This window comes from Bison bison, unplaced genomic scaffold (assembly GCF_000754665.1).
Source record: "Bison bison bison isolate TAMUID 2011002044 unplaced genomic scaffold, Bison_UMD1.0 scf7180017864263, whole genome shotgun sequence".
Lineage (NCBI taxonomy): Eukaryota > Metazoa > Chordata > Mammalia > Artiodactyla > Bovidae > Bison > Bison bison.
In genome coordinates, this window is record NW_011494835.1 from 7,168,224 (window position 1) to 7,193,202 (window position 24,979).

Sequence of the window (24,979 nt, forward strand, 5' to 3'; positions counted from 1 at the left end):
CCTTGGGGATGGTCTTGATCCCTGTCTTCTGTACAATGTCACGAACCTCATTCCATAGCTCATCAGGCACTCTATCTATCAAATCTAGGCCCTTAAATCTATTTCTCACTTCCACTCTACCCTAAGCCAAATATAATTTGGAGGTTTGCAAATAAAATTATATAAATAATATTACAAATTAGGTTCAAATTCTTTTCTCCATAAGTAATATGTAAAAGCTATGGTCTCCCAAATCAATTCTTTTTCTAATTAGCTTTGCAACTATATACATTTCTTAAATGTATAACTAAGGTAGTATCATTCAGTGGAAAGATGGGACATTCTTTTAACTTTCATTTATATCCAAGAAAGAAATTTCTGCTCATTTTTTTAAAAAATAAAAAGCAAAAAAAAAAAAAAGCCAAAATAAAAAAATAATAAAAAATAAAAAGCACCATGGTGCAGTTCAAGTTCGGACTTCCCAGGTGGTGCTAGTGGTAGAGACGCTGCCTGCCAGTGCAGGAGAGGTAAGAGAGGCGGGTTCGACCCTGGGGTCAGAAAGATCCCCTGGAGGAGGGCATGGCAACCCACCCTCCTGGGGAATCCTGCTTGGAGAATCCCATGGACAGAGGAGCCTGGTGGGCTACAGTCCACAGAATCACAAAGCGTCAGACACAACAAGCGATTTAGCATGCACACAAGCATGGTTCAAGTTCAATCACAACAATTAGTTGTTAGTAGAGTGAAACTCCTGAAGGAAAGTGCTAGTTACATCATCTACTCATCAAGAATCTCTGATTGGTTGAGTCTTGGGATGATAATATTTCTGAAACTAGTTGCTATACTAATGAACATAAGATGTCTGTATATATTTCATTTCACATCTGCATAACAAATACATACACGTATCTAATGCATTACATATACACATATTTTAAAAAAGATATTCTTGTACTGTACCATTTTGGCCCTAACAAAACGTCATGGAATGGAACAGACTGAGAGAGAGATAATACTTATTAAGTGTTATTATTGCAAACACTGACTAGCAGTTTTAGGTATGCAACCTCTTTTCCAAATTGGGAAAAGAGTACATCAAGGCTGTATATTAACACCCTGCTTATTTAACTTATATGCAGAGTACATCATGAGAAATGCTGGGCTGGAGGAAGCACAAGCTGGAATCAAGATTGCCAGGAGAAATATCAATAACCTCAGATATGCAGATGACACCACCCTTATGGCAGACAGAGAAGAACTAAAAAGCCTCTTGATGAAAGTGAAAGAGGAGAGTGAAAAAGTTGGCTTAAAACTCAACATTCAAAAAACTGAGATCATGGCATCTGGTTCCATCACTTCATGGCAAACAGATGGGGAAGCAGTGGAAACAGTGACAGACTTTATTTTCTTGGGCTCCAAAATCATTGCAGATGGTGACTGCAGTCATGAAATTAAAAGACGCTTGCTCCTTGGAAGAAAAGCTATGATCAACCTAGATAGCATATTAAAAAGTAGAGACATTACTTTGCCAACAAAGGTTCATCTAGTCAAAGCTATGGCTTTTCCAGTAGTCATGTATGGATGTGAGAGTTGGACCATAAAGAAAGCTGAGCACCAAAGAATTGATGCTTTTGAAGTGTGGTGTTGGAGAAGACTCTTGAGAGTCCCTTGGACTGCAAGGAGATCCAACCAGTCCATCTTAAAGAAATCACTCCTGAATATTTATTGGAAGGACTGATTCTGAAGCTGAAACTCTAATACTTTGGCCACCTGATGCAAAGAACTGACTCAATGGAAAAGACCCTGATGCTGGGAAAGATTGAAGGCAGGAAGAGAAGGGGATGACAAAGAATGAGATGGTTGGATGGCAGATGCATCACCAACTCAATGGACATGAGTTTGAGCAAGCTCTGGTAGTTGGCAAAGGACAGGGAAGGCTGGCATGCAGCAGTCCATGGGCTCGCAAAGAGTCGGACATGACTGACTGACTGAATTGAACTGAACCTCTTTTTGCTTTAACTTCTTTATCTGTAACATGGGGCTATAAAGAGCAGTTATTTTAGGGTTGTCAGGAGGATTAAATCACATGATCTGTGTAAAACACTTAGAATAGTGCTTGGCACATTGTATATGCTCAATAAATACATGCTGTTATTAATACCATCAGCTCACTGAACATCTCTGTCAGTTTAACACTAATATTCTCCCTATACATAAGGAAACAGACTCAGAGGTATCAAATCATTTGTTCAAGGTCCCATAGCTGGTAAAAATAGAGCTAGGATTGGAACTCAGTTTTTTCTGACTCTGGAATACTGGGGTCTTAATTACAGTGTTTTCTAAAGTGTTTTCATGTAATACTAATCCTACAAAATGCTTTAAGAAGAGGGATTTTCAAGGTCATGTAAGTTTGGAACATATTTAAGGAAACTTATTTGTAATATTATCAGATTAAAGATGCCAGATATTGCTGCAATAAAGAGAACTATTTGATGTGTTTTTTCCCAGTGTTTTTCAAACTCAATTGCTCACAGGAGCCTTTCCTCTTGGTGTACTTGTTAATAACCTGAAAGCCATAGGATACACATAATGAAACTGGGAAATGTTACATTCCACCACCCTGACTTTCACTATACTACAATAAACAGAAGGAATTCTCTATATTTTATGAATGTTGAAAATGAGGCTAAGGGAGACTGAATGTATATGACTTACTTAAAGGTTATATGATTTTGGAAGTCAGAATTTAAAACTAGGTCTTATGATTTTAGTTCATCCTAATATGGTGATTGCAGCCATGAAATTAAAAGACGCTTACTCCTTGGAAGGAAAGCTATGACCAACCTAGATAGCACATTCAAAGCAGAGACATTACTTTGCCAACAAAGGTCCATCTAGTCAAGGCTATGGTTTTCCCAGTGGTCATGTATGGATGTAAAAGTTGGACTGTGAAGAAAGCTGAGGGCCAAAGAATTGATGCTTTTGAACTGTGGTGTTGGAGAAGACTCTTGAGAGTGACTTGGACTACAAGGAGATCCAACCAGTCCACTCTGAAGGAGATCAGCCCTGGGATTTCTTTAGAAGGAATGATGCTAAAGCTGAAACTCCAATACTTTGGCCACCTCATGTGAAGAGTTGACTCATTGGAAAAGACTCTGATGCTGGGAGGGATTGGGGGCAGGAGGAGAAGGGGACGACAGAGGATGAGATGGCTGGATGGCATCACTGACTCGATGGATGTGAGTCTCAGTGAACTCCGGGAGTTGGTGATGGACAGGGAGGCCTGGCGTGCTGCGATTCATGGGGTCACAAAGAGTCGGACACAACTGAGCAACTGAACTGAACTGAACTGAATATCTTTTCTACTATACAATGTTACATGTTTATTTCCTATGATATGATACAATATTGAAAATATTATCAGGTAAATAACCTAATTTAGAAAATGTATCATGAAATCATACAAATTATTGCCACCATAAGATTTTTAGGATACAAATAAGTCTAAGGTTTAGTGTAAACTCTGTTCTAAGTTAACAGCCAAATTTTGCACTGTTTTTGTCAGTAATTTTTTTTTGACAAAAAGATAAGTCACTCTAAAATATATCTTTAAGTTCTATGATTAAAACAGAGTCTGAGAATTTATAATTTTGCATATATTTAACTCAGTTTAAATGTTTATTTTTGAAGAGAGTATCCAACTAACTTGTAGTTAGTCATATGGAATTCATATCAATTTTTTAATGACCTAAGTCAAGTCAATAACAGTACAATCAAGAATAAACAATCTTCTCCAGAAAAAAGCTATATTCTCTTATTCTTGAGTAATCAAGTCCTTTGAACTCAGTGACCACTGTTGCTGTGTGTGTTGTATGTGTGGGGGAAGGGGTGTAACTTGGCCATTTTATACTTTTGACTATTTTAATGGCTAGTTTCCACTGTTTGTCAAACTAATTGAGCCATGTTCTATATCATCAATTAGGATAATTAGTGTAAAACAGTTGAATTTGTAGTTGCAGATAAATTTTGTTTTACAGACCAAAACACTTCTATTTAGAAAGTGTATTTGTATTGGTATTTAGAAAGTAAGTTTGAGAATTGTCAACTCTCTTTATTGTGATGTAAAATAAGGCACTCTTCCACTGAATACTCAAATGATGTACATATTTCTTTTCCCTGGATTATTTTTGCTGTTAATCTCAGTTCTCAATTTTCTCTTCAAAACAAGGCTTCTATGACAATCATCACTGTATCTTTAATGAAAGCTCATTTTTAATAGAAAAAACATACTGTTTTTGTTTGTCTGTTTGTTTTTATAATCAATTCTGAACTCTTTCTGAGTGTCAATTAATAGCTCTGGGAACACAATTTCACCAGAGTGTGGCAGCGCCTGCACTGTGGTATCACATCACAGTCCTACCATCCCCCTATCTGTGTACCAATCTAGACCTGATTTACACTCATGAAGAACAAAATGTTCAAAATAAAATATTCACTCTGAGTCACTGCTGAAAACTTGCTTTTCTGGCCAATTAACCATTGAGTTACTGCACTGAGGTATAACTGTTCAATGCAAATGTGAAATAGCAAAACAACTGGTTTGAAGGTGAGGCAGCTGATTCAAAAGGGATCTTACCTGCTTAATAAACAGCAACCCAGAAACACTTTATTATAGACAACCCCAGGAAATGTTCAGGGAACTTACAGTACTTCCTTGTTTTCTGCCTTTAGAATTTGGAGGATCTCTTCTTTCTTTGCCGTCCTGAGGTGCTTGATGAAGGCCAGGAAGCTTCTGACAGCCTCAGCCTTGGAGAGGTTGTCAGGCTGCAGGTGTTTTCTGATGGACTGCCAGTGCTCTGAGAGCTGCAAAACACGGCCACAGGCCCAGACCACACTCATAATTCTGAACATCTGTGTTTGTAAAGAATGTTCTCTCCAGAAATAAATGTTTCCTTGTATCTGACAAGCAAAAGAAGCTCTTTTTATCTTACCTCAATATATCTGATTGCCCCTGCCCCTATCACGTTCCTATGACTCTCAGAGGCAAATACAGAGGCCTGTTGATCAGTGCACAAGTCCTCCTCAAGAGGACTTGTCGATTAGTACTTAGCTCAAATGACCTCAAGATTCCGGGCATATAGGTCATTCCATGGTTACAAAACGGTGTTACATCTGAAGCCAGGCTTTGACTACCATAGTGAAATTATGTTGAGTTTTCATTAACAACAGGATATTTTGTTGGGAAAAATCATCAGAACTGCTTAAGAATTGTGTCATGTTTCTTATGAACTGAAACCTTATTGAAAACCAGTTTTTATAATAATTTGATCTCCTTATTCTCTTTATTTTATGGTTTGTATGAAATACTAGTAATAGTAAAACATCATCTTGCTGAGATCTGAACTGTTCATTTCATATATCCGTGTTAAGTGGAGTGGCATTTAGATAAAGGAATTGATGCTTTTGAACTGTGGTGTTGGAGAAGACTCTTAGTTCTTTGCACTGCAAGGAGATCCAACCAGTCCATCCTAAAGGAGATCAGTCCTGGGTGTTCATTGGAAGGACTGATGCTAAAGCTGAAACTCCAATACTTTGGCCACCTGCTGTGAAAGAGTTGACTCACTGGAAAAGACCCTGATGCTGGGAGGGATTGGGGGCAGGAGGAGAAGGGGACGACAGAGGATGAGATGGCTGGATGGCATCACCGACTCGATGGACGTGAGTCTGAGTGAACTCTGGGGGTTGGTGATGGACAGGGAGGCCTGGCAGGCTGCGATTCACGGGGTCACAAAGAGTCAGACACGACTGAGCGACTGAACTGGACTGAATCCTCATATACACTACTGTTATGCTGCTGTGATTTTAAAAACAGTAAATAGTTCTAATCAATAACATCTTTTGGCTTAGAAAAAAGTTCAAAACCTTATTTTTCATAGTTTACCACTTCTCCCCTAGTTGTAAAAAAATGTGTTAAATCCCATTAGTGACCTCTGTCTTAACTCTGCATAATCTGCATGCTACCAGTTTTTAAATTATTCATTCCTTCCAATAACAACGGATACACATTTTGCTCTTCTTCAAATCCCTTTTGGTCATCTAATCTTAAGAGGATAGTCCAAAAAAATATTCCAGTTGTACTTAGCTAGATTTACTGGGTCGTTTCTGAGGGCAGAGATCACATCAGTGTTAAGTCAGAATTTTTTTCTTTAAAGAGTTGCAATGGTGACATTATACTGACATAATAATGAAGAATTATTTTCCTATCTTTCCTGTAATAATGAAGAATTATTTTCCTATCTTTCCTATAATAATGAAGAAATAGTTTTGAGAAATCTTAGATGGCTCATAATATTTGATAACTATGGGGAGAGAAATTAACAGAATAAGAAAAGATCATTGGTTTCATTAGTCACCTTTCTAAATAATTTCCATCTCATATGACATTAGAAAATGACACTGGAATATTAGATAATTTGTGGGGAAAAAAGAAGAAACAAGGTTTGAGAACAATTATTTTTGTCTCATTTTGTTTTCCCCTTCACTCAATTTTGATATATTTGAGAAACTAATAAGGAATTAGTGCCTTGCACTTTAAGCAAATTCTGGTATTAGCTCTTGATGATTCCACTTTTTTGAACACTAATAATGGCCAAGGGAAGAGCATCTTCTGGTAGCTACAAACAGAGCTTGAAGCCAAGGGTTAAGTATTAGGACATGCTGGAACCCAGAGTCATATCTGTGGCCATACATCACAACTGATTTATGCAACAAAAGAAATTATTCTTTATTAGATTAAAAATATTAGACACACACTCACAAATACATACAGATACACACATACCTGCACACACAGACACACACACTCACACACTTAGCCTTGGGGGTGCGCTCATTTCTGGCTGTAACAGTAGGAGAGGTTGGGGTGTGGTAAATAAGTGTTCCTGATTTAGGTGAAGAGCTTGGTATCCATTTCTAGTCCTCCTAGCAGCTCTCAGAACACTGAGCTCAGTAAAACATTTCACCTGTGGACATATTACTGTGTGTGTGCTCAGCTGTTTCAGTTGTGTCCTACTCTTTGCAACCCCATGGACTTTTGTCCACCAGGCTTCTCTGTCCATGGGATTTCCCAGGCATGAATACTGGAGTAGGTTGCCATGTCTTCCTCCAGGGGATCTTCCCGACCTAGTGATCCAACTCATATCTCTTGCATCTTCTGTATTGCAGGTGGATTCTTTACCCACTGATCCACCTGAGAAGCCTGGACATATTACTCCCGAGAGGCAGAACTTTCAGGATTCAGGCCACTGTCTATGCTCTCATTGCTGTATGCTTCCCCTAACTTCATCAGGCTTATCCCCACTGCATTCTGAGGTCTTCTTTGAGGAAGCTGCCTTCAAGTCATAACATTTTTTATTTGAAATAAGTGGATGTGGTAGTCATTTGTTAATTATTATAGCATATTATTAGGCTACTGCTATTATAACTCAGTGGTGGCTGGAAGTTCTTTGTAAACTTTCCTTATAAATTAACTGAAGCTTCCATTGGAGACAAAAGGAAAACAGAATTGTAGGCCGTGATTATTCCATGATTTGGCCACATAGCACTGTGGCTCACACTTACAGAAGGGCATCCTTTGCACTTGCTCTGGAAGACCTGGCCCACAATGGGAATGGCCGTGTACTTTGAATCGACTGCTTTAATGATGGCTGCAACCTGCTTTCCCGGCTTCAGTCTCACGCTTGCTTCCGTGGTTTTCAGCTCCAGTTTCTGCCTGCATAACCAGGGAAGAGAAATACCACATCAACGGCCTTCTTTTGAGTGAACAAGCTATTAATTGTCATTCTTTTGGCAAACGATACTAATGTATTCAAATTCTGTAAGGCCATGTCTTTCAAACTGAGAGATCTCCAGCAGTAACAGAAACCTCAAGATAATTATGAAACTTTTCTGGAGCAACAATTTTATTCAAAGGTTTGAAAGTTTGAGGCTGGGATTTCAAAATATTATGACAAGAGACTACATGAAAGAAAATTTGCCTGGATGCTGAGCAAGATATATGATGTCACTTCTTTGGGCTTTAGCCCAGTTCTCTGAAAAATGATATCTTCAGGACAACCACATGTCACTTACTAAGACAATTAGGAAATCTTGTTTTGTAAATATGGCCTCAATAATCTGATATGCTCTTTCAGTAGCTTGCCTCTCTCCCTTCAAAAGGTGGAGTCTACATCCCTCTCCTTAAACCTGGGCAGGACTCTGTGACTGCCAGGACTTGTAGAGAACACTAGAAGTTTCAATATATGGCTTGTAAGGCTAAGTCCTTTTATGTTGGAGAAGACTCTTCAGAGACCCTTGGATTGCAAGATCAAACCAGTCAATCTTAAGAGAAATCAACCCAGAATACTCATTGGAAAGATAGATGCTGAAGCTGAAACTCCAGTATTTTGGTCATCTGACGTCAACAGCTGACTCATCGCTAAAGTCCCTGATGCTGCAAAAGATTGAGGGCAGAAGAAGAGGGCATCAGAGGATGAGATGGCTGGATGGTATCACTGATGCAATGGACATGAACTTGGGCAAACTTCAGGAGATGGTGAGGGACAGAGAGGCTTGGCGTACTGCAATCCATGGGGTTGCAAAGAGTCAGACACGACTGGGTGGCTGAACAACAATAAATCACAAAAGGGAATTCAGCTTTCATCTGGCATGCTAGCAGCACATACCTTCTTACCATGTAAGAAGTCTGGCTACTGAAGCTACCATGTTGAGAGGCCCCATGGAGATCAAGAGAGATGCATAAGGAGCCTAAGGAGTGTGACTCTCCAGCCCAGACACTAGATAGGTGAGGGAGCAGCCTGTGAACCAGCTCTGCAACTGCACAGCACACACCAAGCAAGGCAGGATCAAGGCAAGCGTCACGAGTATGAGAGAAAATAATAAAGTGATTGCTGCTTTTTATACTACTAAGTTTGGAGTGGTGTGTTATAGAACAATGGAATCCTGATAAACCTAAATTTAAAATATTAATTTTATATGAAAACAAGATGGATGTGGTACAAAGTAGAACGCAAGGTTCTAATCCAGAGGAGACTTCAATAAAATTTCAAGCATTTGTGGTTTGAGGCATTTCTACCAAGATTTTAACCATTTACCTCTGACATCAGGGTTACTTCAGAAGAAATATTTGAGAAATAACAGCAGAAGATATAACTTACATTTAATGCTAGGATGTGTTATTCTAAATTAAAATCTGAAAATAAGACATATTCTTAGATTTGAAATTTTAGTCCTTTAGCCTGTGGGAACTATGCTGACCAGAGAAATTTTCTCAAATTGAAATAACAGTCTTGAATATGTAAGTACTATAAATCACAGCAAAAATTCTGTCATATCACTTTACGATAGAACATTTTTGTGTTTATTAACAACAATGACAAAAAAATAATCTTGAGGAGAGAATACACAAATGCCACTTTTTTAATCTAAATATTAAAAGCATTTGATAGAGAAATCAGAAAATAAATAAGAATGAATCAAAGTGTTTGCCTTTTAAAAATTTAAATTTTATTCAGTAAACAATTTATTTTTAATGAAGTCCTATTTTAAAACATTAAGTATTTACTTCATGCCACATATTATTATAGATAATATGAAAAATAAAGATGAACAAGACATAATAATTGTTCTAAAGGAGCTCACAGTCAAAATGAGGAAGCAATAAATATATTAATTCATGTGCATGTATATATATGCATATATATTTTTAAATTTTAATAATACATTAAATAACAGTAAAGAAAATTTAAGCATTATCTTACCTCGATACTATTTTGCCTGCTATTGATTGTAGAAAATTGAGCCTTAAAGCACGTATCTCTTCTGAGAGCACAGCTACAACAAAGCTGTCTTCTATCTTATAGGTAGTGACAGATGTGGCTTTCGAAGTGACACCCAAGACCTAAATAAATAAATGTGGTTGTAACAAGCAATCAGCCTTTTATCTTTGAATCAAGCCAAATAGCAAATTATCTTTTCATCTTCACAAGAACGCCCCCTTCATATTCCTTCAACACACAAACCTACAATATATTAAAATAAATCCATTCATTTGATATTATATAATACTATACCCTAAACTAAAAATTACAAGTGTTCCCAAATTATATTGCTGCTTTATTCACCTATTATTTCTGAATCGTCTCTACAAAAAGAACTTGGTTGCCTTAAAGAAAGTGATAGGCAGCATACCTGATGTGGGGTCGTAAATCCAGCCCTCTCTATTTTGCATGAATCCAAAGCCTTAATTTTGGTCACTTTGTCTTGATGAGCCTGGTAGGTCACTTTACAATCTCCAGAGATGTCTACCTAAAAAGAAAAGCCAAAATACAATGTTTCAGATGGGATTCTCATATGAACCATTTGAATTCCAGTGGGAAGTAGCTTAAAAATTGGGGTTCTAATACATCATGCAGGATTCCTTTCTCTGACAAGATAGGAAGACAGAAGAATTCAGTGTTTCCTGCAGCATGTGGATTCCTTTCCATCCTCTTTGAGTCTTATGAGCACATTCTTATTGCCCCAGGAATAATAAATGATTTCCTACTTCTCTCTAATGTCTAATAGGAATTGGACAGATGGCCTCAGTTCAGTTCAGTTCAGTTGCTCAGTCACGTTCGACTCTTTGCAACCCCATGGACTGCAGCACACCAGGCTTCCCTGTCCATCACCAATTCCTGGAGCTTACTTAAACTATGTCCATTGAGTCGGTGATGCCATCCAACCATCTCATCCTCTGTCATCCCCTTCTCCTCCCGCCTTCAATCTTTCCCAGTATCAGGGTCTTTTCAAATGAGTCATTTCTTTGCATCAGGCCAAAGTATTGCAGTATCAGCATCAGCATCAGTCCTTCCAATGAATATTCAGGACTGATTTCCTCTAGGATGGACTTGTTGGATCTCCTTGCTGTCTAAGGGACTCTCAACAGTCTTCTCCAACACCACACTTCAAAAGCATCAATTCTTCGACGCTCAGCTTTCTTTGTAGCCCAACTCTCACATCCATACGTGACTACTGGAAAAATCATAGCTTTGACTAGACAGACCTTGTGGGAAAAGCGATGTTTCTGCTTTTTAATATGCTGTCTAAATTGGTCATAACTTGTCTTCTAAGGAGCAAGCGTCTTTTAATTTCATGGCTGCAGTAACCATCTGCAGTGATTTTTGAACCCCCAAAAATGACCTAGTCATAGTCAAAATCACTCAAATGGGTAATTATGGGGTGAGGGGAGTTGACTTTTAATACTATGTGTAGGCTGTGTGTGTGTGTGTGTGTGTGTGTGTATACATGCAAACACACACATGCTTTGATGAGCTAAGTCCTTTAAAACCTGTGGCATTAATTCAGCTCACCATAAGGCACATCAATAATTTGAATGTAGGCAAATACATCTCAATACTGACTCTGTATAGCTTCTCTGAGGCGTCCCTTTGGCCTCTACAAGCCAGTCTTTCTACCCTCAGTCTTTTCAGCAAGCTAACCAGCATTCTCTTGGCCCAGACTTGCCATCAGATTTTCTTACCAGCTCATAAACTGGCTGAATTCAGACAAGAAAACTTGGACTCAGCTCTGCTTTAGATATAATACTTGGGGAGCCGCTAAACTTCTGTCATTTCACCTTTGTTTTCATCTATTAAATGGAAGGGTTCATACAGACTAGTAGTTTCTCAAACTGACTGCACCTACATTAGCTGAGAAAACTATTAAAATACAGATGCTAATCTACTGAACCAGAATCTCTGCAGTGAATCCAGGAAGTTATAATCCAGGAATTATAACTTCCCTATGGCATAGGGATGCACAGTGAGGTCACTGGAATGTTCTCCGAAGTTTTTTGGGTCTCTATCATTCAGCCATGAAATTAAAAGACGCTTGCTCCTTGGAAGAAAAGTTATGACCAATCTAGACAGCATATTAAAAAGCAGAGACATTACTTTGCCAACAAAGGTTTGTCTACTCAAAGCTAAGGCTTTTCCAATAGTCATGTATGGAAGCGAGAGTTGGACTATAAAGAAAGCTGAGTGTCGAAGAATTGATGCTTTTGAACTGTGGTGTTGGAGAAGACTCTTGAGAGTCCCTTGGACAGCAAGGAGATCCAACCAGTCAATCCTAAAGGAAATCAGTCCTGAATATTCATTGGAAGGACTGATGCTGATGCTGAAACTGCAATACTTTGGCCACCTGATGCGAAGAACTGACCATCTGAAAAGACCCTGATGCTGGGAAAGATTGAAGGCAGGGGGAGAAGGGGATGGCAGAGGATGAGATGGTTGGATGGCATCACCAACTTAATGGACATGAGTTTGAGTAAGCTCCAGGAGTTGGTTTGGACAGGGAAGCCTGGTGTGCTGCAGTCCATGGGGTCAGAAAGAGTCAGAAATGACTGAGCAACTGAACTGAACTGAACTGATCATTCAGTCAGTCTATTGGTCTCCTTAGTATAACTGTTTCTAACTTCCTTTCCCCTGTCTTCAAATACAAATTGGGGTAAAGGACGATTTGTTTCATATGTAAATGAGACAACTACCCAACTCACCTTTTCTAATCATTACCATAGGAGTAATTTTTTTTTTTACTAAATTTCTCCAAATAGAAAGCCATATAAACAATTTTAGTAACTATATTAACAAATAAGATTCTAGATGCTTAATAATATTACTAAGTACCTCATTGGTAGTTCCAGAGCTTAACTGCATCTGAAATAGGCTAGCCAGGCCTCTCTTGAGATTTTCTATGGCTGCTGGTTCATTTTGATATGAGTAGAACTCTTTGATCTAGGTGAAAAAAGAACAAACATAAATAGAGCAGAAATGGATCATTTACGAGACTTGGTTAAATAAATAGCAGGAAAGGTTAGATTCTCACTCCTATCAATTCTGGGAGAAAGAGATCTGTTAGTTCAAAGCTGGGACTTCTTTTTTTGTGAAAAGAAGCCATTTACATTTCAAAAGGCTAGACCACCAAAATATGACATTTCAGGAGGTTGATAATGAAGGCTTTGGCTATGATGGGAATAACATAGAAAAGGAAAAAAAGCACCGATACAGGATGGGGTTTCTGTGAAAACAAGGATTGCCCAAGAAAGAGAAATCAGGAACATTCTCTTCAAGCATGTCAACATATTCCCTACCTATAATTCTGCTTGGAACAAAAATTAACCAATGTTTGGACTTCCCTGGTGGTCCAGTGGTTAAGAGCCTGCCTGCCAACGCAGGGGACATGGGTTTGATTCCTGGTCCAAGAAGATCCCACATGCCTCAGAATAACTAAGCTGGAGTGCCACAACTGCTGAGCTCACATGCGACAACTATTGAAACCCATGCACTTAAAGCCCATGCTCCGCAACAAGAGAAGCCACCACAATGAGGAACCTGCACCTCACAGAACAGCAGCCCCTGCAACTAGAGAATTCCCGCTTAGAGCAGCGAAGACAAAAATCAAGTCTTCATCACAGTCAAAAATATATAAACAGAATTAAAAAAACTAATCAAGTTTCAAAGTAACATCTCAGAAATAGGGGAGAAGGCAATGGCACCCCACTCCAGTACTCTTGCCTGGAAAATCCCATGGACGGAGGAGCCTGGTAGGCTGCAGTCCATAGGGTTGCTAAGAGTCGGACCTGACTGAGAGACTTCCCTTTCACTTTTCGCTTTCATGCATTGGAGAGGGAAATGGCAACCCACTCCAGTGTTCTTGCCTGGAGAATCCCAGGGATGGGACAGCCTGGTGGGCTGACGTCTATGGGGTTGCACAGAGTCGGACACGACTGAAGCGACTTAGCAGCAGCAGCAGCACAGAAATAGATTCTTGTAGAGAATGGCAATCACCATGCTTGAGAATCCTGAGACAGCATGGCCTCTAAGGGCTATGATAAGGGCCCACACGTGGCCAAAATGCCCATGGACAAAATTCCACAAGACTGATGTTCATTGGCCCTGCAGAGCATTCCTGTTGGCCTTGGCTATGAGGAGACATAGAAGGTTGGAAGATTTGAGGTTTAGGGTGCTAACACTGCATAGCCTGCCACAGGTACTGCTTTGAGTTTCTCTTCAGAAAGCAGGAAAAAGGCTAGAATGAGGAAGGGGACTGTGATTTGGCTGCAATAATAAACGGCTTATCTTAGCTTTGTTTCATCCTTGACATTTACAGGCACAGAGACGATAACTATGTCTCATACCATTTTGACCATTTAGCTCATGTTTAAGAAACAAGGATAAAAATACAAAGAATTTTCTGGAAAGCAGGCTGTCATTTTTTACCCTGTATTGACTTCAAACACATCACATGATTTAGAAATGGAGAGGATGGATATAGCTTCCCTATAAAAATTCCCAAAGTTTATGGTAATTATAGATGCATGTCTACCAGAAATATCCTGAATGCCTTCCTATCTCTCTTTAAAACCAACCATGAAAAAAAAAAAAAACAAACCAACCATGACTTCTCAAGTAAAACTGAAAGCTCAGTCATTATGCAATAAATTCAATTAATACCAATCTGAACAATTTAGTGTACATGAAAACTCCCTCATACCTTAGATGAAAATATTTTGCCTAATAATTCAAACTCAAACTTTCTATTTTTATTTTCTACATATATTCTGCCTAGGGACAGATTTACCGGGTACTTTATCCGGCAATCAATTTTAGTCATTACACTGGATGAACCTATAAATGTTGGGATTGTGTTTGTCCAGGTTAAAAGGGAACTGGAATAGTGACCTCAACGTCTGGAAATCCACGGTATCATATTCTCAAACAAATCACTGACAATTTCTCAGAACCAAGGTTGAGTTTCTGATGCTCTATTTTGTAAACTAGGTCTTCTTACCTTTGAGGAATTAGAGTGTAACTTTCCTTGCAAATATTTGGGAGTACTTAATCTCCAAATATCAGGACTATTAAAGGATCCTAACTGGATTTCTTGAGCCCATACACAGTCAGAAGGGCTCGGTAGCAATATGCACATGCCTACGGTCTGGGACGTTTTTGGCCTGAGCCTTAAATACCTCAGAAAGTGAGAGGATCCGTTAAGTAGGAAAAGTACTACCATACTTGTACTTGATCGGTACCCTCAGTTTGCTTCCAAGCTATAAAATATGCCTGAATTGCTTATAAAGTTTTCCCTAAAATTTCAGGAACCCAATTGACAGATTTAATCTTCACATATAAGATTAAATGCTCCCCTCCTACTCCTTCTTCTGATCTTGACTGCTATATCCCTAAGAAAACAGTGTGACAGACTTTTTTTCCTGGCAGGCTGAACAACACAAAGTGTGAGACAGAAAATTCTTTTTCATTCCTCCTATTAGTTTTTATTGTCTCCATAGCACTAGAAAAGACAACAAGTCTCTTTTTCCTTTCATGTGCCTGCTAACCTTTGGGGCCTACATTCCCTCCCTTTAGTTGCAGACCACTGAGACCCAGAGGGAAGAGAGCACTTGTGTCCATAAATGTCAAAACTGTTAGAATAAAGTGGACTTTTGGTAATTAAGAAAATAATAAAGTCAGAACTTTGAAGTTTAATCCATGTGGCTGACACAATCTTAAATTCATTATTTCACAACAGGAACTGAGTAAGTTTTACTATATTCAGGCCATAAATCTGATTACTTCATTCAGTTCTGAAATGAGCTCTGAATATCCAAGAGCACAGGACTCTTATCTAAATTCACAGTCCCTGAAGCTTCCAAAGAGCAGCATAGTCATCACAAAGTAAGCCGTCAACCCAAGGAAACTAAACATAGAGGGATAAGGGTGGGTTGTGACGAAGGAGATGCAGTGCTTCTTTTGGCCAAACTTTGAGGGCCAATTTCCCCTAGAAATCAGTAGGGATTATTCATATTTTTTAAAGAAAAAAATGCTTCTATACATTCCTTCAATTTACACATTCATTACGAAAAAGAGAAAGCAAAACTTAATTAACCAGCCAAAGAGCAAAACTGAACAAAAAGGATCACAGCAAACAGAGATTAGTCACTTTCTTTGGTCTACTTTCTTAGCTGAAGCCATGTATGTCTCTTTCATATGTACCTAAGAATGAGCATAGCTAGGAAATGGTACCTTGTAAAACAGACAAGTAAAGAAGTACACAAAGAATTAGGAGGCTTTCAAGGTGTCACTTTTCTTTTGGAGGTTGGGTGTGGATACAGGAGCCACGCTGCCAGATTCAGAGAGCAAATTAATGCCTAAGGACAGCAAAAATGAAGGGCAGACTCAGCAGCCACATAATTCAATCAATACTGAGTAAAAACCAGAAATAGAAATCTGGTAATATTCCAGTTAATTGGATTAGCATTTCAGGCCAAAAAAATCCATGTGGTAACGAGCCACCTTTTGCACGTCAGTCTTAAGTAGAAAACTGTCATGTTTCCAACTTAATTTGTAAATAAATTAGAGTCATACCCAAACATTTAAGTAAGGGAAGATGGAAAAAAACATATGTGCAATAAACATGCATCTATGTATTTTCATGGGATATCTTTTATAATGTGAATTTGGACTCTGAGAAGACAAAAACACATGCTGGTGAGAAACCTTGAGATCAAAGAAATTTCAGGGAGTAAAACTTAAATTGAGTCTGGGATAGAAAATACTCTCTGAGAAAACTGCCAATCAGCAGTAGAGACTTTCCTTTCATAATTTCTCCCATAGTAAGATGATGTGATAGTTAAAATAATGATATTTCTGACAGTGAAGTGGCTAAAAATTCCACGTGGCTTCTTTATCTCCAGGGTCATGTTTTTTCCAACAAGTACTTTATCATATAAATGAAAGATACCACAATGTACTTTAACTTGTATCACAGGAAACAGCTCCTGCAGAAATGACACGTTGGGGTCACTGAAATAATGATGTGGCAGCTCCATCCCAGCCTTTGTACAGGGAGGCACTGAGTCCAACCAAAGACTTTGTACTCAACTGCCACCCGCAGGGCTATAAAATGATCGGTTGTGGTTTAGCCAAAGTATTGGAGCTTCAGCTTCAGCATCCTTTCAATCAAAGAAGGATTTCCTTTCAACGAAAGGAAAGGCTGATTTCCTTTAGCACCGACTGGTTTGGGCATCCCTGGTGGCTCAGATGGTAAAGAATCACCTGCAAAGTGGGAGACTTGGGTTTGATCCCTGGATTGAGAAGAACCTCTGGAGAAGGGAATGGCTACCAACTCCAGGATTCTTGCCTGGAGAATTCCATTGACAGAGGAGCCCGGTGGGCTACAATCCATGGGGTCACAAAGAATTGGACACAACTGAGTGACTAACATTTCACACTTAGATTATAAATGCAATTAATAAGTTATGGCTCAAGCATGTTGCCACAATGGAATGCCAAAGAAAAAAATACCAGTATTTCCTGTTGTTTACAAAGTTGGGCCATATGAAAATCAACTGAGTTAATACATACAGTGAACAGTGACAAGAAGACTACAAAGCAACCAGAGACGTGGTTTTTTCCCCCCAAATTCTTTCCAGCTAGAAAAGACAGTAAAAACACAGACGTTTCCACACAGACCCTCTCTTTTAAATCCCAGCTCCACCACTTGCTAATTGTTTGACCCTAGGCAATGGCACCCCACTCCAGTACTCTTGCTTGGAAAATCCCATGGATGGAGGAGCCTGATAGGCTGCAGTCCATGGGGTCGCTAAGAGTTGGATATGACTGAGCAACTTCACTTCCACTTTTCAATTTCATGCATTGGAGAAGGAAATGGAAACCCACTCCAGTGTTCTTGTCTGGAGAATCCCGGGGAAGGGGGAGCTTGGTGGGCTGCCATCTGAGGGGTCACACAGAGTCGGATACGACTGAAGCGACTTAGCAGCAGCAGCAGCAGCAGGCAAGTTTCTTTCCTTCTCTTAACTTTGATTTCCTCATCTATTACCAGAGGATGAAAAAGCAGCACCTGCTTCCCAGGGCTGTTATGGAGATAAAAGAGAAAATTCATGTAATACCTTCGGTCAGTACAGATATTAAGGGTTAAGTATGTTTTAGCTAAATTGTATCTAACTCTTTTGTGACCCCATGGACTGTAGCCTGTCAGGCTCCTCTGTCCATGAAATTACCCAGGCAAGAATACTGGAGTGGGTTACCATGCCCTCCTCCAGGGGATCTTCCCGTCACAGGGATCGAACCCACATCTCTTATGTCTCCTGCATTGACAGGCAGGTTCTTTACCACTAGCAATACCTGGGTAGGCTCAGGGGAGCATAGGGTTTGGGAAAGGCTTCCAGAACACCGAATCAGTCAGTGTAAGACTTGGTTCTGACTGCTTTGCTCAGGAAGAGAGTAGAAGGGCTGGAATATAAAGAGGAAAAACAAGTTTCTTCACCAAAACCTATCATCTAGCAATGAACACAAATGGTCAAAAGGAAAGTGATAAGGGCTATGAGTGAGCTATAATGTGCTAAGAAGTTTCTAAAGAGGGATAGTTATTTCCAGCTGGTTAAAAGGGTGTGAATGTTACAAAAGAAAAGGCCTGTAAGCAAAGCTTGAAGCATAATAAGTATTAATATTTCACAAGTAGAGAAGGGAGAGAAGCATTCCTGAAATGGTGATTCATATTTGGTTGTAAGAGAGTGATGATACAATAATCCTTCTTGAGAATCCCTTTTTAGTACTTTACTAAAAATGAGCATCAGGAATAGCAACATATTACATGTCTTAAATTTGTATTTTAAAGTACTTGTTTTCATTTTTAGTTTGAATCTGGAAATTTTTGATCTAGAGAAATTTTAGAGATTTGAAGTTTTAATGGTCCCTTTCTGTTTTTCTACATTAATTCCTGAAAGTAAGCTTTCATCTTTACTAATATAGTATGTTTTAACATGTCAATATAATATCTATACTCTTCATAAACCCATATTTAATGCCTGAAAATTCACAGATCACAATTGTGTTTCAATTCCAAACATACTAAGACAATTTTAAGAGATGAGACTCAAATTGTAAGTAATCACATTTACAGAATTTTCAGAGCAAATTTCCAACATATAGTGCTCATTCATTACTTTAGTATATAAAATGCTCTTCAAAGTCATAACTTTAAAATAATCTCTAAATGTTTTTTTTTAATCAACTCTATCTTAGAAATGCCATGTCCCTTCAAAAGCTTCAGTTTTGTACTTGAGCCAGTTATTGATACTCTTATGACAAATGCATATCACTTATCTAATTTAGATCATTTCATTCTTATAATTTGCCTACTTTCCTGAATTTATCCATTCATCTATGATGACCTATTGTGTTACAGTAGCTTTTTAATCCTTTCTAATTTAATAAGGAATGTACCTTTTAATACTGTCTCTCATCAATAAACAAATACTTGATTCTACTATAAAGATTTCTCATAAAAATAGGGAATATAAATGGCTAGGTAATATAAGTGAATCCAAAGCCTTGACTTACTTCTGAAACATTTAATTTGTGACTTCCATTTATTAGTTATTTTTAAAAAACTCCATTTTCACAAAAGTAGTGACACCATGATCACCTAAAATAATATTAATATCTACCTAAGGAAGAAAAATATGAAGTTGGGGGAAAAAAAACATGTGGAACTCCAAAAATCTCGTTTACCTTTCCATGAATTAGATGAAGGAGCACAGGTCTTTGCATTGCTTCCAAGTTTTCCTTTCTTATGATTTGAGATGACTTTTTTCCTTTGAAAATGCTCTTCTCTCCTCTCTGTTGATTCACATTTTCAAGGTTTACATCTTTCATCTGGAATCACGGAAAGAAACCTATTAGAAAAACTTCCTATACCTGTTTCCATCAGAGTTTCCTAGAAAATAAAATGGTAAAGCAATAAACAGGGTTGGCCATAATTTCTTCTGTCATTCAACACATGATTCACAGTACCTAGCCATCATCTTTAAAAGAAAGGAGAAGGTTTCAAAACTTAGATTTTTGAATTAGGTAAAAATACTGACATTAAAGGAACCTGCGACTTCAGGTTTATAGTAACTGTGGCTGGAATATGGCTCTTTAATGTTGTTTTCACTCTCTTCATTTGTTTTGAACTGTTGCTATCTGCCTACTCTCTTCACTTTCTGTAACTTTTGTTTGAAAGGTATCCTGCCCCATTGTACCTCATCTATACATACAAAATTAAGCATTAACAATCTGATTACTGAACAAAGAGCTACAGAATGTTTTCTGCAGAATACTGTTCTACTGAGAAATGGGGAGGTGGATGATAAAGTTTTGATCCAACTTGGAAAACACACACAGCTATTAGAGACAACCAAAGAAGCAAAGATCACTTGATAAACGTATTGCAATGATACCTCATTATAAAGTATATTACCAACTACTTACCAGTTACAATGAGGAAAATCTTGGTCCTGGTACCTGTTTCACACTGACATGTAGAAGGAGAACTGACTTTACTAAAGAAATCTATTGCTTTTAGGTCCTTGAAAAGCAAATGTGGAATCATATATTAAATTTGGAAGAGGCCCCAAAGGCCATCTAATTTGACCTTCTTTGTCAACACATAAATCTAAAGCATCCTAACTGACTAAACACTGCCATTCAGGGAAGCACCTGGTTCTGTCATCAGGAAGAAAGCAGAATAAGTTACTCCCTCATTGGTGATTCCACCTGTCAGATCAAGGAACACAGGAAAGCTAGAAGGTCACAATTTGTCTCCTCCTTCACTTAGAGTGGTCTCAATTGCTTTTCATATGACATTGATTCTACACTCCTTACATGCAGAACATTTCAAATGGATTCTAGTTTATTGTACCTATTAACATGACATATTAACAGCCTGGCATGCTGCAGTCCATGGGATCACAGTCAGACACAACTGAGCTACTGAACAACAACAAAATATGACATATAGAACTGAACATAATACTTCAGTTACCAGTAGACACCTTCATTTGCCTGCTTCAATAATTTGGAAAGATCAGATAATTTTTGATTAGCAAAAACTTCAAAACTGTATATCTACTTATTTTAGTGATGGATAATATTCAATGAACATATGACCAACAGCACAAACAAGTGCTATTGAATGGTACACGTCTCAAAAACTTTGCTAACATCTAATCTTTGCATCTCTCTGGTAGAAAATACCCACCGTAATTTGGATCAGTTGGTTATCATCACCATCAGGACTCCTCCACAGTAAAGCGACATCCACATTGGATGAAATTCGGTAGCCCACACTGTCTTGGAGGTTTCCTTTGCCCCGATCGAGAAAAACTTCAGTGGAGTATGTGAGTTTGTATAGTCGGTCATTATTTAATGAGAGACCAGTTGTGTGACCTGTAAAAAAGACAGTGATACAAGTCAAGTCTTAGTTGTAAGGCACCCAGCAGGCCAGGGACTATGCTATCTTATCATCAACACATTCCTTCTCCAGCACAGTGGTACCCAGTGGGAGCTTATATTTGTTAAGGGGAGTAAATCTTTGCTAAGTGAAACATGGTTCTACTTCTTCATCTGCTGAAATTATTGGTTGAACAACAACAAAAACAACAACTAACAAAGAAATAAGCTTCCATTTCAGAAAACTTAGTTTGTATCTTTAAATAATAATCTGATTATCTAAATATTGCCTTGGTTGAACTATAGAATATTTTTAAATAAATACCATCGTATTGCTTTAACTTATATGTATATTATTTCTTCCCCTCTCCCTGCCCAGCTTTCTTTAAATCAAATAATAAAATTTGATTTCAAGTAGAAGTTCAGCCAGAGATTGCTTGATAATTTGCAATTAACATATTTAAAATACAACAGGTCAAAGCCAAAGAAATTTTAGCAGTTAGATGGTAGTCCCTTACATTGGATATTTTGAACATTTAAAAAATATCCCTTCAAGGTAATTTATCCTATTAATTAAATTAGCAAACTTTCAGTATTAAAGTACATTTCAAGGCAACACATATGTAAATTTAAATTAGTTGTTGCTGAATAAAATGATGTTTTCCTACATAAAATCCAGCACAGGCTTTAATTTGGAAGGGACAACTTAACGTTTAATGTCAAATAGAATACAAGTCAGCATCATAACAAAAAAAAAAAAAGATGGAGGAGTTCATACACTTTCCAAACAGTATATCTTAACCCAAAGAAAACATAAAAGAGTAGCATCCAGTCTTTCCCAAAGATGAACTGAGGTCATACAAAGTCTTTTGATAAATCTTCTATTCATAGCTCTCAGGAAAGAGTAAAAAAAGATTTCAGTAGGCATTTTTCGTCAGGGCTAACCGGGCAGAATTGACTAGTTAACTGTAACAAGCAACCATGTCTCTTTTTCCCCCACAGAAAATATGCATATGGGAGAGGGACAGAAAACGAGGCTGAGATGAGTAGGAGAGAAGTGAGGCAGCTGAGAAAGGAGGTAAAATTACTTGAAAAGTCAAAAACTAAGAAAATCTCCTTACTATCTGTTCTAAGTCTTTCCTACATATTAACTTATTTAATCCTCATAAAAATCTAATGGGGTAGGTACTGTTATTAGCCTGATTTTATAGATGAGGAAATCAAGAGATACAGAGATTATACAATTTACCCAAGATCACTCAGGAAATTAGTGGTGAAGCCTCTAACACCCTGTCTGGATCCAGAGACCATGTTTTTACCTACACTATACATATAAACCTTTAGGTTGACCTATTCCATTCCTGGGGAGTGAGCTAGGAATTCATTCATTCATTCAACAAGGATGTACTGAGCACCTACTGGGTAGTCAGCACTTTTCTAGGTTCTGGGGCTATACCAGTTAACAAGCAGACAACAGGTCTATCTTTGCGGCATTTACATTTAAATGAGGGGGGAAGGGCAATAAAAAAGCAAGTACATAGTTCAGTTCAGTTCAGTTGCTCAGCCGTGTCCGACTCTTTGCGATCCCATGAATTGCAGCACGCCAGGCCTCCCTGTCCATCACCAATTCCCGGAGTTCACCCAAACCCATGTCCATCGAGTCGGTGATGCCATCCAGCCATCTCATCCTCTGTCGTCCCCTTTTCCTCCTGCCCCCAACCCCCCACCAACCTAGATAGCATATTAAAAAGCAGAGACATTACTTTGCCAACAAAGGTCCGTCTAGTCAAGGCTATAGTTTTCCAGTGGTCACATGTGGATGTGAGAGTTGGACTGTGAAGAAAGCTGAGTGCCGAAGAATTGATGCTTTTGAACTGTGGTGTTGGAGAAGACTCTTGAGAGTTCCTTGGACTGCAAGGAGATCCAACCAGTCCATTCTAAAGGAGATCAGCCCTGGGATTTCTTTGGAAGGAATGATGCTAAAGCTGAAACTCCAGTATTTTGGCCACCTCATGCGAAGGGTTGACTCATTGGAAAAGTACATAAGTAAATTATAAAGAATATTAGAAATGCTAATGAAGAAAAATGAAATAAGAAAGGAAATGGGGATGCTGAGGGGAAAATCTTTATTGAGAAGGTAATATTCTGGGCGAGGACATTAGGCTAGTCACTTGGATATCTGTGGAGAGGGCACTGCCCACCCCTTCTTCCTCCCATGTCTCACCCCCACACTCCACTCCATCCCCCCACAGAAGGGAGAACAAGTTCAAAGACCCTGAGGAGAGTTCCCAGAGGAGTACTGGAGGAACAACAGAGAGGCCAAAGACTCTGGGATTGGGTAAAAGACAAAGCTGAAAAAGATGAGGTCAAATAGGCACCCATGAGTGGCTGGGAGATGGTAGGTGAGGGGGGAAGGTATTTGCATAGACTTAGAATTCGACTGAGATGAAAAACTATTGCAAAGTTTTGGGTGGTGAAGTTACATGATCTGACAAAACTTCAATGAAAGGGGATGAGGATTTTAACAGAAAAGCCAGAAGGAAGTACCAGAGTGGGTACCTAAATGCGTACATGAAAACAGGCTGTGTCCAAACACCAAGTCAGGCAGAACCTCAGGTATGAGATAAGGAAGGCAGACAAAGGCAGGAAAAACCTTGAAGGAAACAAAGTCTGTGAAGTCTCTCCAGCCTCCCCAAACTGGGGATACTGCAGCAGATTCAAACACCGGCTTTCTGACCAGGAAGATATTTTGGTCAAAGAGGCCTTCTTTTTTATGACACCTATCAAACTCCACAAAGGGCAAAAAGGAAATACTTGTTGCCTTATCTACCCTTACAGCAATTCTGATAGGTAAGCACTATAGGGCAGTTAAGAAAAGCTGACTCCACGTTTAACTCAATGTAGCAGATACAATGCGGAATTTGATGTAGGAATATACTAAAATTCAAGTTTTGCGGACAACCTGAAGTGGCTTCTGATTAAAATAACTATGAAAAGTTTCTCTTTAATGCCAAAGCCTTCCAAACTATCATGTTGAGTTTTTTGTTTGTTTGTTTGTTTTTACTTGACTGGTCCAAAGAATGTAAAAAGGGACAATATATTTCAGTTCCTGACGATGACTTGGAAGTGATAAAGTAGAGGAAAGAATGGCTTTGTTCTACAACTTTTCCTACCTCTTTCAATAGGAGATACATCCTAAAAAGGATTTAAAGATACATCCTTTAAATAAGTGGATGGTGCTGAAGTGTTGTCCCGGCTGTCCTTTCCTCTTTGATAAGTATTTCTCTGTTTATGTTACTAAGAGATCCAGCAATACTGGCAAGTGGGGGCATGTTCCATTTACATATTTTGACTAAATTTCTGTCTTCGGGTGTTGCTCTGTAGAGTATGCAGAAGGGCAACAGGACTTGATGGTAGATTAAATGAGCAAATCAATTTTTAGCCCCCAAAGGAGTCTGTACCTTTTCAATGTGTTCCTTTGAGAGATATATTTTTACTACCACAAAAAGAAAAAAGCTTTTAATTTTAAACTTTTTAAAAAATATCTTAAAGTATTCTTTTATTAAACTCAGATCAATATAACAGCTAATTGACTTAAGCAAAAAGACAAAATAGAAATAAGCTAGTAAAGGTGAGGCTTGAAGAGACCTGCATTGATGATAAGGATGAAA

The 24,979-nt window shown here is 38.5% G+C and overlaps 1 protein-coding gene across 1 annotated transcript in view; it reads right to left on the reverse strand.

Moving 5' to 3' along the window:
* MTTP (microsomal triglyceride transfer protein) overlaps positions 1–24,979 on the reverse strand; it is a 55,782-nt gene that overhangs the window by 27,643 nt on the left and 3,160 nt on the right. Inside the window, exons 2-8 of the mRNA XM_010848303.1 lie at positions 21,118–21,305; positions 19,608–19,751; positions 12,702–12,809; positions 10,228–10,344; positions 9,798–9,937; positions 7,600–7,750; positions 4,685–4,842 (exon numbers count right to left, since the gene is read on the reverse strand). Coding sequence (XP_010846605.1) covers positions 4,685–4,842; positions 7,600–7,750; positions 9,798–9,937; positions 10,228–10,344; positions 12,702–12,809; positions 19,608–19,751; positions 21,118–21,305 — 1,006 coding nt within the window. The remainder of the gene's footprint in view (positions 1–4,684; positions 4,843–7,599; positions 7,751–9,797; positions 9,938–10,227; positions 10,345–12,701; positions 12,810–19,607; positions 19,752–21,117; positions 21,306–24,979) is intronic.